We start from the raw sequence: 19,032 nt of genomic DNA, 5'->3' as shown, positions 1-19,032 counted from the left end.
GGCTTCTAATCTCTCTTTACTCTTCACTTCCTTCTTGTTTTGCCCCCAATGTATCCTCATCTCCTCTTTATTTGAATGCTACTTCTATACCCCATGGAACAATACTGCCATGTAAAACCCAACCAAATAGTGATTTATCTCTAAAGGAAGTTTTGGACCCAGGAATAGAAGAGATGCAGAAAAACAGTCCCTCTCACTGGTCATCTACTCCTTTTTATAGACATCTACTGTAAGTGATAAAGAATGCATATACACACAAAGGTTACCGTTTAAACAACACACCAAAGCTTAAACATCAAGCTGTTTGCACAGAAGGATAGATAACCACCGTAACTGTGGGGTATGTTGGTAAATTGTGTTGCAGTCTGGGGTCTCAATTGCACTTTTATCAAGGATCACTCTGCTAATTAACATAGTGTTACCTCTCTAAATAAGCAAGGCTAAAGCAGCTTGGTGTTGGCGGGAGTGTGTGTGTGTGTGTGTGTGTGTGTGTGTGTGTGTGTGTGTACTGGGAAGTATCAGTCTACGCTTCGTGGAGTAAATTCATGGTGGTGTGTCGCACCCTCCCTAATTGGATGTTTGAATGTACCCATTTATCCACAGAAGGGCATCTAATTAGGGTTATTTGACATTAGACACAGCTTTCGCAGATTTGGCGGGGGGGCTAGATTTTAGCCAGGCTTCCCATAGCCAGGCTTAATTGACTATTATGATTAGGGTTGAGAGACTGTGTTCCACATTGCTGTAAACAGATATCACCTGCAAAATGTTTTTGCTCTTAAGTTTTGTTGATTTTGCATCTACTTGATGAGTTTTTATGTGTGGCTGAGCAGTTGCGCCTGCAAGGGTCTGTCTGCGGTCAGCCTTTCTGCTCATGATGCTACACTACACACAGTTAAGGGCTAAATGCAAAAGTTGTATATCCTTTCATAAGTAAAAGAAAAAGTGCCGCACCTCTTTTGCATGGACGTCATGTATCTCCAAACATTATCTGCAGATTGGCCTTGTATTTTGAGAATTACTGAAACATTTTTTGAAATGATTTTCTGCATCTTAAACGTAAAGATGCTCTAATCAATAAACTGTATGCCCATGCTGACATATTCACTTTATCAACTCAAGAAGGTGATAATATGTCCGTATTCTGTTTACAGCATGTTGTGCTTCACCCACGTACCCCCAAACTAATCTGTTATGCATGTTTAAGCTCAAGGTCACTCTAACAAATGGCAAACATGTATATTTATTTTTCGAGTTCTAACATTTCAACTCTTTTGTTTATTTCTCTTTTCAACAGAGGATCCAGAACACAACAGACACATTGTTGGATTTAACTGGACGTAACATGACGGACTTTTTGGTCAAGACTTTTGGAAGCTCGGGTAAAACAAGGTAATGCATGTCAGTGTTGAATATTGATGTTTCTCTAGAGATTTTTTGAATACGCTGCAGAATTGAAGGGTTTTTTGAATCAGGGTAGTTCAAGTGACATTTTTTTAAACAAAGAGAGCCAAAGTACTACCCGATCATGTTTGTTCATGTCCATATTTCCACTGTAATATCTGCTTTTCTTGAATGTCTGTATCTCATGTGTCTTAATCTATATACAGAGCGAAGTGTAACAATCCACTGGTATATTTATCCTTGATATGACTCACATGCTCTTACCACCACTTGAACCTCTCTACTTTTTTTTGTTGCCACTCCAGGTACGGGGGCATTTCTGTCGGAGCAGTCAACTCTCAAGTCCGTCTGACTGAGGCAGCAATCAAAGCTTCATTCAGGGATCTAAAAAACCTATTCAGTTCATTTCAGGTATGTAAGAAATACTGGCTTTCACAAAGTCAAACCCGTTGATACCATTAGACGTGTGACGAGACTTCTTGTTGAGGTAAAAATAATATATTGGCCAATATTGGCCAATGCCTGGCCTGTTGGGCTCCATAGTATAATAAATATAAATAGTGTTAAAATCGCATCTTGTCTTGTTCTTGTGAACCCAATCTCGTGTCTTGTCTCGTCTTGTGAGCTGAGTGTCTCGTCACATCCCTAGATAGCGCAGCATAGAACTTGTTTACCTGCAATACCGGACAAAAACACCTCCCTCAAATCACCATCTAGAAGTGTGGCTTTTTTTGGTCAAATGACTCATATTGTCTAAAAATGAAAAACAAAAGTTCTTGAGTGTCATATATATAAAAAAAAAATTAATCCACATTTTAACCAATTATTATTTCTCAAACAAGATAATACAACTTTTCAAGTTTTTTGTTAATTTTTATATAGATTTTAGTATCTCAGACATTCTAGCAACATCTAGGAATGGCAATGTCAGTTAGTCGTGCTGTTACGTTGTAACTATTTCTCCAACACTAAATGCTTGACACTAGTTTTGTGACTGAAGAAGTGGTTCAGAAACTGCTTTTCTCCTGTCACGGCTGCAGTTTGCCAGCGGCCTTGTGAGTGAGCTGCTCCTAATTGGAGCATGGTGTTCTTTGTCCAGTTAGCTTTGTATCTTGGGTACAGGTCATGTTATTTGTAGTGGACTTTTGGATCGCGCTGTATATTTGAACGATTGAGAAAGAAGAATAAAGGCAAAGAAGAGTGTAGGTTTGGATTCTTCAAATCCATTCTGTTGAGTGTCCATGGCAACAAGCTATGATTGTCTGTGCATTGCTTTGAATAAATCGAGGAATCTGGGTCTTTACTGCACGAGAACACACACATTCACACACAATCCTGCAAACCTTTTTCCTCTCACATTTATTTAACTAAACCAACTACCACTATACATTCACATACTTTTACTCAGGCACAGTGTTTCTTGAACTACGTACCAACTCACTTTTCCCCTCATATCTCTCTCTATTTCTCTCTCAGCCTCTGTCTTGCATACACACAGTCTCTCATTAACATTTCAAATTTTTGGATGTTCAAACTACTTTGAGATCAGCGCACTGCTTTGCCCTCAGGCGTCTCCGGTCTCAGCCCTACCCAGGCTCCTTTCTCTGTCTCCCGGATCTCAACGCTAATGTGACTTTAATTCGTGCAGCAGCGATGATGTAACCCTAATGGCCGGGCATTAGCCATCCCAGCTCTGCATTCCGTGTTATTAAAGTGCTACACTGTCCTTGGGAAATGTCTGGCTCTCTTCTGCTCGGCAGGCACTGTGATACGAGACGCTAACGGGAAGTAGCATGTTTTGGCACTCTAACCACCTGCGCAGGCTGGGAAGTGGGCTCTGAACTTTCAGTTTAATTGCATTTCCTGTGTCTAGCAGGTAGAAATAGGGTTAGGTATCACATGTGGTGTTGGGACTGATGAGAACAAGAAAGCCTGTGTGCTTGGAATTGTATAATTAAGGCAGAAGAATGGCACAGTGTGATATGTACATAGTATTAATGTCACTACTTTCCCTGAAATGTTTTGTTAACTTTTCAAACTTTTTTTTTTTTTTCATCATTTATATTATTCAGAGAAATAAGGCCCTAATTTAACAAACCATGAACTCCTTCCTGGCAAGTTGTTAATACACACACATAGCAGACACATATTAGCACACTGTCCCACATACCATATGACCACTCTGTCACACAGAGCACTTGACCACTGAACTGTGCAGGCCGCTTTGGAATACAAGCCAAGAAAGTCAGCGCACTCGAGTGGCTTTATTGCTGCGTCGTTTGCTGTGGCATGGCAGGTCCACTGGCCAAAGCCAGGCTTGTCATTGTCCTTGACTGGGGAGGAGTTTGTCAAGGATTAGACCCAGGCAGCTGCTGGCCCACTTCTCATCTGGTTTAAGCCACCGCTAATCCTCAGCAAGGCCGCCTAATGGCGCTGCCTGTTTCTGCTTGGCACAATGCAAACCTGAGCAAAGTAAAAATACAAAATGTTTTGAAGATTTTTTGCTTTTGCTGGAGGAAGCATTTCAAACAAGAGTAAGAGGCTTCTTCTGTGCCCGGTGTATGAATAGGTAATGTCTTGTAACAGAGGAGATGTTATTTTACACAAATACTCCTGTCAGTGTTGATGGGGGCGTTTTTCTTTTTTTTCCTTCTCACACGGTGATATGGAAAGAGATGAAGAATTCATGCTGTGTTACCGAAATGTGTAAACATTTTGTTAATTCAAAAGAGCAGATTTATGGCAGGGCAAAAAACAAAAAATGTTCTAAATACATTCTTTAAATGTTTCAACATTTTTGAGATTGTCAAGATGTGGTGTAGGATTGGCTGAGTGAAGGACTGTGGGATAGGAAAAGTGAGAACAGAAGTGGTATGATCTCCTTAGTCACTTGTCCTTGGGTAACTGTCTTGGGGACTTGAGATATCATTTGTGTCTATTCATTTCCACTATATCTCTTTCATAGCAGACAAGCACTTGCACCTGAGCACACTCCTGCATTCTTACAATGTCTTTCTTGATTTTTCTCCTCTTATTTTGTCTACCCCCCACCTCTCTCCCCAGTTGTCACCTGCACTTTTCCTCCACCGACCTCTCTTCACTCCATGCCACATCCACTCTCCCCCCTTTTCCCTCTTATCCTCTGCAATAGCCCTATGAAGGCAGGGTCCAACAGGAGGTCTATTTGCATTTATATCACATATGTAATGTGCTCAGTGCTCTTATGGTCAGGCTGAACAGCATGGTATCAACATGACAATTTGGGAATCGCGTGCCTGTCATCTCAAGCTCTCATTCCAACGCTCATTTCACATGAAACATGAGTGGAGTAGAGCATATTTTTTATGCAACTTGTCCATTTTACCATCTCTCTGCCATTTTCATCTCTTCACCACCTAGAAGACACTTTGTACTCTGTGGAAAATACTGTTTTGCTGTTATATTGTATATGAACACTTGTGACTTAGAATCCAGCCATAGTACTTAAATATGATTGGTACATTAGGTAGTGAGGCAATTGCTGTTACTTGTGAACCTTTGTTTCATATTCTCTTTCTCCTCATGATTTTAATTATTTCACCCTATTTAATAAAACAGAAATGTTAAAAGAGGAAAGAACTCGCAAGCAGCCAAAATAACGGGGGACACATTCTTTTCCAAGACTGTGGGAAATAAGTGGCTCAGATCCCCGGAAGTCTTACTTCTTGTCTCCTTCTGCTTTATGTTTTGCATTTCAAAGAGTAGTGGTGGTTTTCCAAGTGTATCCAATTAAGTCTCCAACTCAATTTTTTGTCTTGTTTTCCTCATCGTCATTAGGATAATTTGACTGATCAGATCTTCCAGAACGCTGAGACGCTACTAAAGAAGCTGGGAACCAGGGACAACGTAAAGGTATTTTATTAATTGCCGTGTGCCCCTTTGCTCTACTGTTCAATTTGAACCAATGAGATAAAGGTTTAATGATCTCTGAGGTAAAATTATGTAGGTGCAGTTTAGATTGAGGAATGCTGGTGATCAAGAGAAACAGGACATGGGCAGAGACAGTGAAGAGGCAAACCCACCTAAAACTGGTCTACTCACCTTTTTACTTGTGCAATTTACTTAATTATAAATGATGATGCCTATATAATTTCCCACAAAATTCAGGAGGAGAGGTTAATATTGACACCTTGGATTATGAGTAGATTGCTATAAAGTGAGGGTATTACATGATGGTTCAGTATATTAATGCAAATACTACTTACTGTACCTTTTGCAGGTATTGCAAAAAGGGTGTGCAGTGACTTAAAATGCATGTGTCAAGCTTACTATATAATTAATGTTGACTACATCAGTGGTGGAAGAAGTACACAGATCCTTTACAGTACTTAAGTAAAAAGTACCAATATAATAATTTAAAAATATTCAATTACAAGTAGTCCTGTGTTCAAATTCCTACTTTAGTAAAAATACATAAATATTTTCAGCAAAATGCACTTGAAGTATTTAAAGCAAAAGTTCTTGTTCTGCAGAAAAATGACCCCTCTGGCTGATATATATGACATTATTAGAATGTTAATGCTGACGCAGTCATTTATAAAGAGCATTTTACTGTTGTAGCTGCTCGAGATGACTCTAACAACTCACAGACATCCGAAACGAGGCACAGGGCCCCAACGAGACACTGGTTTTTATAAGGTTGGGAACCACTGGTTTAATCTTTAACAGTAGATTATTATAATCACATGATTTTTTTTTTTTATTTTCTTTTTTTATAAAATCTTTATCTGAGAAGTAACTAGTTACTATAGCTGTTGAATAAAAATAGTGGGCACCTCAAAATTATATTTAAGTATATTACATGTATAATTGCATTTAGTTACTTTCCTCCACTGGACTACATTTGTATTACATGTTAAAGTTAGTATCAGTACAAATATCTCAGACTCATATATCTCATATTGAGAATAGAGTTTTGTCCCTCCCCAAAACAAGTTGATGTTTAAAGTAGTTTTCATAGTGGAAATGCAAATGTTGCTTGCCATCATATCTACTCATATTTTGCTCCCCCACCCCCTTATGCGTTTAGCAACCAACCTTGTGCTCTTTATTCTCTTCCTATCTTGAATACATCCAATGATATTTTAACTGAAGACCTTACAGAAACTACAGCTTGAAGAAAATATAAGAGGGAAAATAATATAAATTTTGGTTGATCTGTCTATCTAAGATACAGCGAGAACAGAAAGTGTATCTGTGTGTGTGCACATCTGTCTGTGTACTCGAGTTTCTCGAGTGTTAGCCTGACACTCAAACGCCATCCACTCTTAATTAGCGCTGCACTATCAGTGGGGAGTCTTCTCTTCCCACTCTCTTTTATCCATTCTTTTTCTTCTACACCCCAGCAGCCACAGACTCGAGAGTGTCTCTTACATTAAAAGGAAAGTGTGCGAGAATGTTTTTACCCTGTGTTTGCAGCTAGCGTGCTACGCCACACGAGTATTTGGCATTCATTGCAGGCCTTCTTCTGTTAAATGAAAAAGCAATGTTGGTCAGCTCTATCTACAAAATGTTTGAGAGATTATTTGACCCCTCTCTCTTCAGAGCGCCTTTTGTGCACCAGTTGGACAAAAGTCGATTGTATCTTTCCCTCTAATCATCACAAGACAAAGACCTACACACACAAAAATACAGAATAAAAACTCTTACCACTTTACTTGAAGTTTTCTACATAAGAGTGACATGACACTGTCATGAACACATGACACTGTCATGACACAGTCATGACACATGAACCCTAACCCTAACCATAACCATAACTTGTCATGACAAAACCGAATGACACTTACTAAAAGAAGCGTTATGTCATAAATGTTTATGACTTGTTTATAATGTTTATGACACGTTCATTAGAGTGTCATGTCACTCGTATGTAGAAAACTTCAAGTAAAGTGTAATCTAAAAAATATATGGGACCATGCACAGTAGCCCAACAGTAGTCCCTCCCCTCTTGGTGTCTCGACTATCGATGCTTGGCGCCGCCCAGGACAGTTGTGATTGGTTTAAAAAAAATACAAGTCAATGTTTTTTTCTCCAATCCCAAAATAGATAGGTGGTATAGCCAGACTATACTCCAGCACTGACACAGTGATGTAGAGATAGGTCTGGCAATGCAAGACTAGCCCAACAGTTACACTGTACTGTGCTGTACATTTCATTGTACTTTATGTTGTGCAGTAATGCATAAGAACCTAGGTGCGTCTTCAAATAACAACAGCATTTCATCACTGCCCAAGCTTTCTCCATTTCTTCAGCTGTGGAAAAACCAAGGTTTTATAAGTGATTTGACTACTTTATGGTGGCCATATTGGTGGTACACAGCTCTTAAAAGCCCTTCACAACAGCTGTTTGTAACAACTAGCGTACAGATTCTGTCCAGTCATTCTTTTTTACCTTTCTGTGCTGCTTTTCCTGTGATTTAGATGCGAACAAATCCAAAATAAAGCCAGAAAAACTCTGTAGTTTAAGTCCAACTCTCTTGGTAACCTTATGAAAAAAGAAATTCATCTCAGAATTCATCTTTTTGAAAAGTGTTTTCTTTCATAACCTGCATGTTAAATCTTTCTCCATTATTTGTCCACATCCAACTGTCAGATCAGTGCCAGATGTAGTTGCTAAGTGACATCTGAAGCAAATGCAAAGCCCCTACATGCTGTTCTCAGTTTTTTCAACCTTTGCAGGTGTGGTTTTACAACCAGGCATGGCACAGCATGGTGTCCTTCCTCAGTGTGGCCAACAACGCCATCCTGAGGGGAAATCTGCCGGCAGGACAGGATCCCCGCCAGTATGGCATCTCCGTGTCCAATCACCCCCTCAACCTCACCAAGGAGCAGCTCACCTCTATAGCCATGTGAGTCATCAGACCAGAAAAAGGGGTCAAAAGGAAGATGCTGCTGTGCTTTAGCTTTGTGGAGCAAAGGAGCAACTTGAAAATTCCTTGCTGTTAGTCATTATTATATCCCATGTGCCTCATAGTGGTCCAGGTCAGAGAAAACAGGGTAGGAACACAGACTTTAAATGTCAAATATAATGTTATTTATAAATGTTACCAAGCTAGTTAGCGTAAAATGCTGACAACATGTGGTATGGTGTTAGCATAAAATGCTGACTACATTCAGTATTGTGTATAACACGTGCACGTTAAAAGAAATGTTCTATTGTGTTTACAGTGTATGCTGCAATTATTTCAGCAAACTACATCTCCACTTTCCTCCTCCTCTACTTTCTGGAATACTACATTACATTTTTCTCTTGCCTGCTGATTTTCTGACCATACATCATAAGATGCAGAGGAGAGAGACTGATGTTGACTGGGGAACTGAGAGAATTAAAGCAGAGTGAGAGGGACAGAGCAATGGAGTGGGAGAAAGAAAAGCAGAGACAGCAAAGACAAAGCGAGAACCGATGAGTAAGAGACAATACAATGGAAAGCGTAAGACAGATAGATAGATGAGGGATTTGTATGAGTATGCACAGATTCATAGACCCATGGGAGCCCCTTAATGAGGATATACCATTTTTTCTCTCATACTTTATCCCAGGGCTAGCAGGAGAGCAGCTTCCCATGAGAGTCAGAGATTAATCACGTGCTAAGTCGCAACATATGGATCTAACTGCTCTGTGTGTACTGTGTACTGTTTTGTTTTTTGTGATTATGATCAGTTATTTTGAGCTGGTGTGCATTCCTCAACATTATCTGTTGTTGATAGCGTGCATCAGTCTGTTCAGAGATTGTGATCAACCGGGATCAACACTTTTAATAGAAGAAGTTGAAATTCATCCCACTGTAGCAAATTGCGTTACAGCGCCATAACCACAACTCCTCACATTAAAAAAGGCAATACAGTGGCTGCTACCAATCCTCACATAGTAGCGGTTTAGTTCCATACTCCACAGTTGCTCCGACCCTCAGTCAGATATTTATATAGTGACCAGGTGCTGAAGACCGCCCTGAGTTCTGCGCCAGGGTTAGGAGGTAATTACGATGGCCTTCCTATGGTAGATTCAGGATGAGCCTTTTGTGTGACTACTTTAATTTATGAACTATGATTTCCAGATTAGCTTGCACACTTCTTCATTGTTGAATAAGTATGCAGGTTGGAGACAAGAATGGGTGGAAAAAGGGCGGCAGAGACTTCTTGAGCATATGGAATAAGGTTGCTTAAAGGGGCGGTACTCAAAACACTGGGGAAAAAAAGGGGTCTGGGATATCCTTCACACAGCTCTTACAGACTGTTCCCCAATTTGTGAGATACCAACGCACGCGAGGGCCAGACTGGCTATCAAAACAAAGAACAAAGAAGCTCAGATTACAACACACAGAGGGAGTGTGACTTCATTCTCTGCTTAGGGCGCCATTACTCCACTACAGTATATCTTTACGTAGCAAATATTTGTTTGCTGCTATATTATGTCCTGAATGTTGAGTACAGAACCTTTAAAGCTCCACAATATTTTTCATATGAACAATGAATCAAATGACAATGTGTAACATGAAAAATGTTAAGCCCATAAAGATTTGTCACCCAACTCTGCCGTTCCTCTCAGCCTTTTAGCTTATTGTTTTGGTTCAACACCTGCAAATTATATACCTATCAACACTTAGTAGTATCAGTCAGCTTTTTTTTCTTGTGAAAAACCTCTGATAAAACATCTCTATGCTACATGTCCAGCTCCTACAGACAAAGTTAATGACAAGCTAGTGAATAAAGTCAAGCATCTAGCAGCTAAAGATCCAGATCGTTTTAACAGAAGTTTGTGAAGATTCCTACGTATCTCTTCAACTGCTAGATCTGTAATTAGGAAAATGTTTGCTAACAAGTTTGCTATAACAACGTTATAAAGCGATTACATGATGCTGTTTTTTCACTTGTTCTGCTTCCCCCAGGTGGCCAACAAAACTCCAGTGCCATTTTAAGTAGTGTGCATAATTCAGTAATTGTTGTTTGAAGGGGATAATTTGCTTGCCAACATCAAATCGAAAATCTAAGAAATTAAGGGAAAATCTGCCTTAAAAATGAATCTACTATATATCTGAATTGATACTTCCTTCATGTCAGGGAGAGACACTTGCCATTCTATGAATAATAACTCATCACCAATGACTTGTTCCCTCACCAGATTTTGGACACCAAAATTGCGCTGCACCATCTAATTTGAAGTGTCACTCCCATCTAGTGCTCTTCACAACTAATTTCAATGCAAGTGATGTCATGAGCCACACAATTGTGAAAGTATGCAGATGAAAAGAAAGGTGATGCATACACCCATCGAAATTACCCCTTCACTCCTGCGAGGTCTCTGTGCTTCATCTGAATTGAAAAGAGGGCCTTCTAATTTTTTTCTATCATCTTCAGAAATGTCAGACTTCAGCCCCATTTCATTATGGAGATATATGTATCTTTTGTTAATTGTTCAGGGATATCAATTTGGCAACTGACAAAAAAAACGTCTGCTCTTCCACCCTGTTGAATGTGATGTGTAATTTGGTTACAATCAGCAAATTAATATTGTTTCCGATTTGTGCACACTATCTTTAAAAATATCCCATTTAAAAGTCATATACGGTTGAGCTATTAAATTAATTGCAACAAGCTTCTATCGTAATTGAAATGGTTCTCTACTTTATCTACATAATACAAATGACAACCCGAATGTTGTGCCAGGAGCTTCAGATTCGATAATTATCTCCTGCTTTCAAGCCCCCCTACACTTCAACATTTAAGGCTGTGCCCTGCAGCCCATGTCATTAAAAAAACTTAAAGGAAAGCAATACATCCTGTAAAGCTGTACTCCCACTGCTCAGCTTTCTTGCTCTTCCATTATTAGTTAATTAGCAGATTGCTTGTCCTCTTCTTCACAGCAATTAGCCACCTTCAAGCATTCAGGGTTAGATCATTCACAGCTTTGTCCCCTACATTATCTTTCCACCCAACAGAGCACACAGCCCTTTAAAACCTGTTGAAATGTAAGCTGGCACCCACTGTGGTAAATTATTTTATATTTGTGTTCTAATTGTGTCTGGTTGGCGATGATAAATACAGCTTTGTAGCCACACAGGGTAACTTATTTAATATGCTAATTACACAGCAGGAAGTCATGTGAGAGATTATCGCGGGCTGAGGATGACGGTGGGGGTTAAAAGAATACACCACAGTTTTATCCAATGCTAATTGAGCAGACACAGTGGAGGACATTTTCAATGCTAGGATGGCATAAAATGAAGATATACGACAGTGAAACGAAGGTCAGCATCTCGGAGGAGAAAGGGACATTTGTTTCTAACATAAATGAAGATGAGAACTCTGGTCAAGTTTTTAAAATGTGCTCCTCTAATTCCTCACTACCTGTTGACTGTTGATTCTCTTAGTTACACAGGTTGTTTTGTAGGTGTAACAAAATTAGTTTAAATGCTTCCTTACATTGCAAAGGAATACATGTAGTGTGTTTGTTGCAGTACAGGAAATGAGACAAATGCCTTAGAACACGTATCAAACTCAAGGCCCACGGGCCCCTCACAAGTTTTTATCTGGCTCTCATATCAATTGAGGTTCACCTCAAATGTTGACCCGCCTAGTTGTGCGCCACACTAAAAAAGACGGGAAACTGTTTTTTCCAACTGTGATCACGCTCAGAGCAGAATTTGGCAGATTTGCTGACTTTGAGACCTGTTGTTGTGAGTTGGCTGTGTGGTAGCCTGCTTTTAAAAAATTTAATATTTTTTTTGCTTGATTTGCTAAACTCTATGATTGCTAAGTAACTTTTTTGCTGACTATTGTAGGGCTTTATGTCGACAAAATGTCGGGGGAAAGCGACAAATAAAATAACAAAAGATAAAAACGTTGGACAAAGCCACAAAAAAGTTGTTAAAAGCAACAAAAATTTTGAAAAATGTGACGACAAATTACGAAAAATGTCTTTTAAAAAAAAAAGCGCCATGCAGTAATACAGTCAAAGATATTTTACTTTTTCATTGAAATAAAAGCATGTCAATAAACCATATATGTCTGGGCTTTGATTCTTATTTTCCAGTTTGGCCCTTAGTGAAACTGAGTTTGACACCCCTGCCTTAGAATCTCTTCACATTTATTTAGTCAGCACTTTTTCCACAGCACATTGTTGAGTCTGCCATCTCCAAACCTTTCTTTTGTTCTCATGGAAGCCGGGGTGATGATTATTAATACCTTTGGTCTTGTGAATGTTGGCGAAGGAAGTAAATGTGAATGCTGTGGTATACTGTACAGTGATAACTAGTGCCCTCTGAAATTGAAAATGAAGTGAGCCAGTATTACATTAAAATGCAGTGAATATCACACTCCAGCTTTAATCAATTTCATTTGAAGCATTAGACCATTTTATTTAGATTCCAATTGAGCTCTGTATTTTATAAATATATCTCACATTCCAATTCATGTTCACAGTTTGATCCAAAGCACCTTACAGTACCCTGAGGTAAGGGCTTACATTTAGCATATGTAAACATAGTGGAAACGGTAAAATAATCCAAATTACCTGTGTTTTAATGAAAGAATTTCCTTCTTTGTTGTAATGCTTTGTTCAAATGTTATCAATAGGGATATTTTGAAACCCAAAATGCATCATCTGAGTCTTAAACATTTTGTACAGAGTTTCATGGACAAAGCCTCCTCTCCGCTCCTATTTTCACATATCTGTGTTTCTTTTTCAATGTCCTGGTACACACTAATAGCTCTCCAGTCAACTTCCTGTTTACTGTGCTCCATTCAATCACAGGGCCACAACCTCCACCGACTTGGTGGTGTCCATCTGCGTTATCTTTGCCATGTCCTTCATCCCTGCCAGCTTTGTCCTCTTCCTCATCCAAGAGAGGGTAAACAAAGCCAAGCATCTGCAATTTGTCAGTGGAGTTAACCCAGCTGTCTACTGGTTGGCCAATTTTGCCTGGGACATGGTAAGTACCTGCTCCATCAGGCTGCTGCATCACCTCATAATTGATCATAACTTCTTGAGGTACAATTTAGCATTGCCACTCGTTTGCATGCTGAATAAAATCTAGGTAAAAACTATGACATGTATTATAATGTGACTCATCCAGCTCAACTTTCAGTGCCGAAGGCCTCATTTTACCCTAGTTTGATGGTCTTCTCCTGTGCTATCCTGAAGATTTTTTCCCACCTAAGGCTGTACATAAAAAAATAAATAAAAAAAAACAAACATCCACTGTAATTGATAAAGTGGCTTTGACACCGCTGGCTTCTGGGAAAAAGCTTCACCGGAGCAACAGTTATTTTCTGAGGCGTAATTACTGACACCGGCTGCCCCCCCCCGGTTACACTCAACAGGCTTACCCTGAGGCAGAATGGAAGTATTAGTAAACATTTTATCAGGAAGCTTTTGTACACTCATCATTATGGTGCTGTCTGAGTGGAAGACAAATGTACCTAAGGAGCCACTGTAATGATTCTGGCCTGACGCTCTCTGCATTAGTATACATGCCCTATCAACAGTAGATATTAAAAGGAATCCAGGTTGAAAAAAACCTTAATATTTCAGTGTCATCTTTTTCTGTGAACTGTAAATATCATTGTATTTTAATATAGTATATTCATTTGATCTATAGTATATCTTTTTTTCACCCGTTGGAAAACAGTATATTTGTTTTTAAAGGGCTCTGCAGCCAAAGGGAATATTACAAGTAAAAAAAATGTTCAGCCTTTTTTTGATATTGACTGGATTTAAACAAATATTAAATAATCATTGCTCAATTCAATGTATCATTGCCTCAAACACAAGAAACTCAGATGCGTCTGTTATTCACCGAATTAATTTGAACATTAAAGGGGGATGTATCTGAGTGCTAATTATGTTACAGATTCCATCGTTTCATGTCCTTTTCAGTCTGAAAAAGACAAAATTAAAAGCAAGCAATCTCTTTATGTCGTTACTTATGCCATGAAGTATTCATTTCTTAATCATACACTGACCATTTACTTTTAATGGAGATAGCTGCTTATTTTTGTCTTTGCATGTTTTGTTTTGTTCTGACAGTGTAACTACATCATCCCATGCTTGATTGTGATTGTGATCTTCCTCTGCTTCCAACAAAAAGCCTATGTTTCACCTCCTAACCTGCCTGCTTTGATTCTGCTGCTTATTTTGTATGGGTAAGTAAATTCATAACTCAATACTTCCAATAGCACCTTAAATATCTTCTTAAAAGTATAATTTTCAGTCAGTTTAGGAATTATAGCAGGTTCCTATTCTTTGGTTTTAGTTGTTGGCTTACCCTTTTTTGACACTTGGATCATGAATTGTTCCTTATTAGATACTATTTAGATTGTCCGTTTTTCAACACTGTTCAACATTGTCGCATATACTGTATAATTTATTCTGCATTTGCTAGTTTTAGCACTTCATATAGGCTACAGTCCGACCACACTTAGTATATTTAATGAAAAATGTAAATGCAGATAGGAAGAAATAATCATACTTTACCATACATATGTTGTAACATAATTTCTAAGATGAGAAAATTAGATCTTCATGATACATCATCTATAGTTTGGAGATATTGGCCCACTTTCATAAAATGTATGGGTAACTGCTACTATGCACTATTTCAAGCAAAATGTGCAGCACATTCATTCAAGCTGATTCATTTTAAGTAGGTAGTGTGCTCTGGTGGTGATCAGAGCATGAGTGCAATGTACTGGCTGTTTGCATCATTATCTGTCTAAGTTAATGAGGTGTTACAAGTATAACACTCAACGTGATCAGCCATATGATGATGTATATAGTTATGGGTCGCACAATGTCAAAAAAGTAAAAGGAAAAAAAAAATTTAATTTTTGCCTGCATGCCCACTGATTATACTGAACTAATACATACAATGTTATTTGAGGTTGTTTTACTACTTCAGTGACACTTAGAGCAGGACCTTGCTTCTACTACCTCTAATACAGAACTTGAACTACTGCAGGCCAAAGCGTAGGTGGTACTTATTGTTCAGCAGTGTTTTATGGATCACTTACTGAACATTCAAATGATCAGAAGAGTCTGGTGGGTGATGCCATGAAACGGTACTGACTTTGTAATCTGCATTTATGAATTGAAAACGGCATTCATTCTTCTAACATTAAATTGGCCACAGCTTTCACATAAACCCTGGTGTTGAGTGTAATGAGTGATTATCCTCAGGCTATGTTTTTCTAAATACTTTTGTTTTATTTGGACTTCTCGTCTATTTCAATGGTATTGCTAAATGTGGTCAGGGGATCTTTGTTTGCCCTCCCGCTCTGTTCGTGTGACAGTGTCTTGTTTTCTGTAGGTGGTCCATCACCCCCATGATGTATCCCGCCTCCTTTATCTTCAGCGTGCCCAGCACAGCCTACGTGGTGCTGACCTGCATCAACCTCTTCATTGGTATTAACGGCAGCATAGCCACCTTTGTTATGGAGCTCATTAATGATGATGTAAGTGGCAGTCACACACATACTGTACATGTATTCTGGAATGGACAAGAAAAACAAATGACTCACATACATATATATGCACAATTCTAACACAGTGGAAGACACACTTCCTTTGAAACAGCAGATGCAGACATTCACTCTCCCATAGAGTAGCTTCATAAAAATATATTTGGAAGCTATAGAAGTGGATGGCAAATTGACTTGAATCTTGAATCTGCATGTGGGTGGAGTGTGTACTCTCCTGGTATAACTTGTAATGTATTTCCTTTATCCTCTCAAGGATTTTTCAAAGGAGCTATTTTCACTATTCTCTTTTAATATTTAATCGATTGGTGAGAATTGGGTATTCAGAGAACTTTCCTCATCCATCTTTCAGAATGTGTTCATTTTTACTGCAAGCTGCTACAGACTTGGTGGAATCATAAGACAAAGACACCGAAAAAGACCTGCATAAGAAATGGAGAGAGAATAATGTTGACTGTCAGTCATTTCACTTTTGATTAGAATTTAAATTACATTTCATTAAAAGAAAAAGAAGAGAGAAATTGGCCAATTCTGACTGTACAATTTATGTTACAGCCAGAGCTTGAACAGGACCTTGGTGCCTTAGAGGTGGTGGTGATTAAGAAAAGTATCTACTTTACTTGTCTTGGTGTCTTTTTCATTTGTTCTCTGAACTAAACGTGTCTAATTTCATTTGTAGACTTAATTGTTACTTGCATGATTAGCATTAATCACTTACTTTTTGATTTTTTTTTAAATTTTATATTTTTAGCCTTGTGCCGATCAGTCATTCCTCGTCGACAGACGCAATGTCTGATGCTTTGTCAGAATGTCTCCCACAGCTCTGAGCCGACACTTCAGACGGAGCATAATGTTGTCTGAAAGACTTTGCCTCTGCGCACTCTGTCCTCTCCGACACGCCTGCCTCTGACTTGATGTTTCCTCTGGCGCCGCTCGGCTATGGCATGGGATGTTTCCGGTCTCCTTACGAGGCTGCCTCATTTGCATTGTGATTCCATTATCTACGACATTCATTATTAGTTTGTATTTCTCGGCTGGCAAGTCTACTCTCAAAGAATGTCATTGTTGCCATTTATTTGTCTCTGCATTCACTTTATTTATAGATACAGTGTTAGAGCAGCATATTACTCATAAAGGGTGCCATTGGTAATAATTTAATGAATAGCATGGTGCCCACTGGCAGTGTAAAAGGACAGATTTATTGAACTCTTCTCTTCTCCAAGGCATTAGGGAGAGAGATAGTGTTTCTCTGAGACTTGACAGGCTAAGAGGTCCATGGTAATTCTGCTAATCTGACTTGATTTAACAGCTGATAAGAGAACCTGATAGGTCGACATCAATCAACAAATGTTACAACTCTCCAGGTTTCCATGTGTCCCCAGTTCAGAGCAGATATCTCTAGGGAACGGACTCTTCACAAAATAGCTAGCGTAGATACAACAGTGCCCCGGTGTGCCCCAGTTAGGCAGAAAGGGTAGATCTCACACATGACAGCTCAATCCAGTCTTCCCCTATTGCGACTTCTACAGTTTCAAAGCTTTGTCTCATCATTTGTAGACTCCTCAGCGGTGGCATTACTTAAACAATGGCACTCAAAAGTAAAGCTACAGGCTTCAATCTGTTCTCTGTTTTCAAGCACAGGGTGAACCTAGATTCCTTTTGGGCATAGCACTATTTTTCCAAGAGAGGAAGCAGAGCTGCAGTGTTACAGGCTCGGTGCCCCAGTTTTGTCTCGAGACCAATGGGAGATTTTCTTCCCCTCAGGACTGTCCAGCTCCCTGTGGATTGTATCAATCCCAGCCTGCCTTGTACGCTTGGAGCAGTGTCTGAGTCAATGCCTCCACCACGTGCCACTCAGAGATAACCACGGGCACAGATAGATTTTTCAGAATAAACATAGGCCAGGTCCTACCTACCTCATGTAGTGTAATTGGAGTGCACTGTGTGAAGTCCAGCATCCTTTATTGGCAGGGTGTTTAAGACAGGACACTAATAGATATCACCATGAAACTTCCCCAGTTGATTACTTACAATACAATAAGACAATTATTTTTTTGTGTTACAAGTGCATTAGTATAGTTCATGTTTAAATATGCAAATGAGGTATTATCTAATTAAATATGCACTCATTTGCAATGCATACATTTCCAGAACAGAACATTGGATAAAGCCAGGTTCATAAATCAAAGTATTTTCAACAGCCATAGAAAAATCCATTTTCACCATGTTTTTTAGGAATAAAATGTTCCATGAATCTAGCTATGCATGATATATGAACCTAGCCCTCTGTAAAAACCATCAGAATACAGATAGAATGGAAGAAGACATGGTTTGGAAGCCAAATAGTCCAAAATCTCAAAATTGGCCAGTGCATTTAAAAAACGATGTTCTTGCATGCCGTGTTTGGCCTTAAAATACCCATTAAAGACACATACATACATAACAGAAGCATCGGGTCCTGCTGACTCAGTCTAGTTTTTTTCCCCACCCCTTTTTTAAATAACTGGCAAAGTCTGACAACCAAATGACAACAAATGTAGCTAGTTTTGTCCCAGACTAAGAATTTACAATGTTGAATCAGATTCATCAAGTCTTGCCTATCGCCTGTCGAACACGGCTGTGCTCCTGTATCTTACTTTGGATCATCTTTTACTATTTCAAAGTGCACCCACACTTTAGATTTTCTTTCCCCAGATATTTTACGTTACAGGTTTAAATCCCTGCCGCCAACATTCTCCTCCATGGGTCACGGATCATAGAGAGTGAAAATTTATTCACGCACAAAGATTTATTAAAAGCTTCTTTCTTTGCGTTGTTATTTACAGCATTATATGTTAATATTTATATTATAAAAAACCTTCATCTCTCATTTGCTCACATTTGGTTGTGATAATGTTATAGGTAATGTCCCTGATAAATAAACAATAAATAAATAATATGCTGTATATTAACTTATTGGGTGGTTATACTTATGTAAAATATGACATTGACCACCCCCATTTAGCCAGAATGGCATGATCCTCATTTAATAACGCCTCTGCGTAGATTCGACTGTGAAATTGGCAGTTGCTCCTTCGATCGAGCATCACATATTCGACTATTCAGGGTCACCTCT

The 19,032-nt window shown here is 39.0% G+C and overlaps 1 protein-coding gene across 8 annotated transcripts in view; it reads left to right on the top strand.

The window, feature by feature from the left end:
• Window positions 1-19,032, top strand: part of LOC144534478 (phospholipid-transporting ATPase ABCA1) — a 187,392-nt gene that overhangs the window by 131,976 nt on the left and 36,384 nt on the right. For all 8 annotated transcript variants that reach the window (XM_078276426.1, XM_078276424.1, XM_078276418.1 and 5 more), the window contains 7 exons: window positions 1,298-1,392; window positions 1,710-1,815; window positions 5,221-5,295; window positions 8,124-8,293; window positions 13,195-13,372; window positions 14,470-14,585; window positions 15,749-15,893. In XM_078276426.1, coding sequence (XP_078132552.1) covers window positions 1,298-1,392; window positions 1,710-1,815; window positions 5,221-5,295; window positions 8,124-8,293; window positions 13,195-13,372; window positions 14,470-14,585; window positions 15,749-15,893 — 885 coding nt within the window. The remainder of the gene's footprint in view (window positions 1-1,297; window positions 1,393-1,709; window positions 1,816-5,220; window positions 5,296-8,123; window positions 8,294-13,194; window positions 13,373-14,469; window positions 14,586-15,748; window positions 15,894-19,032) is intronic.

This window comes from Sander vitreus, chromosome 19 (genome assembly GCF_031162955.1).
Source record: "Sander vitreus isolate 19-12246 chromosome 19, sanVit1, whole genome shotgun sequence".
Lineage (NCBI taxonomy): Eukaryota > Metazoa > Chordata > Actinopteri > Perciformes > Percidae > Sander > Sander vitreus.
The sequence above is the reverse complement of the archived record's forward strand: the minus strand, read 5'-3'. Positions and strand labels throughout refer to the sequence as shown.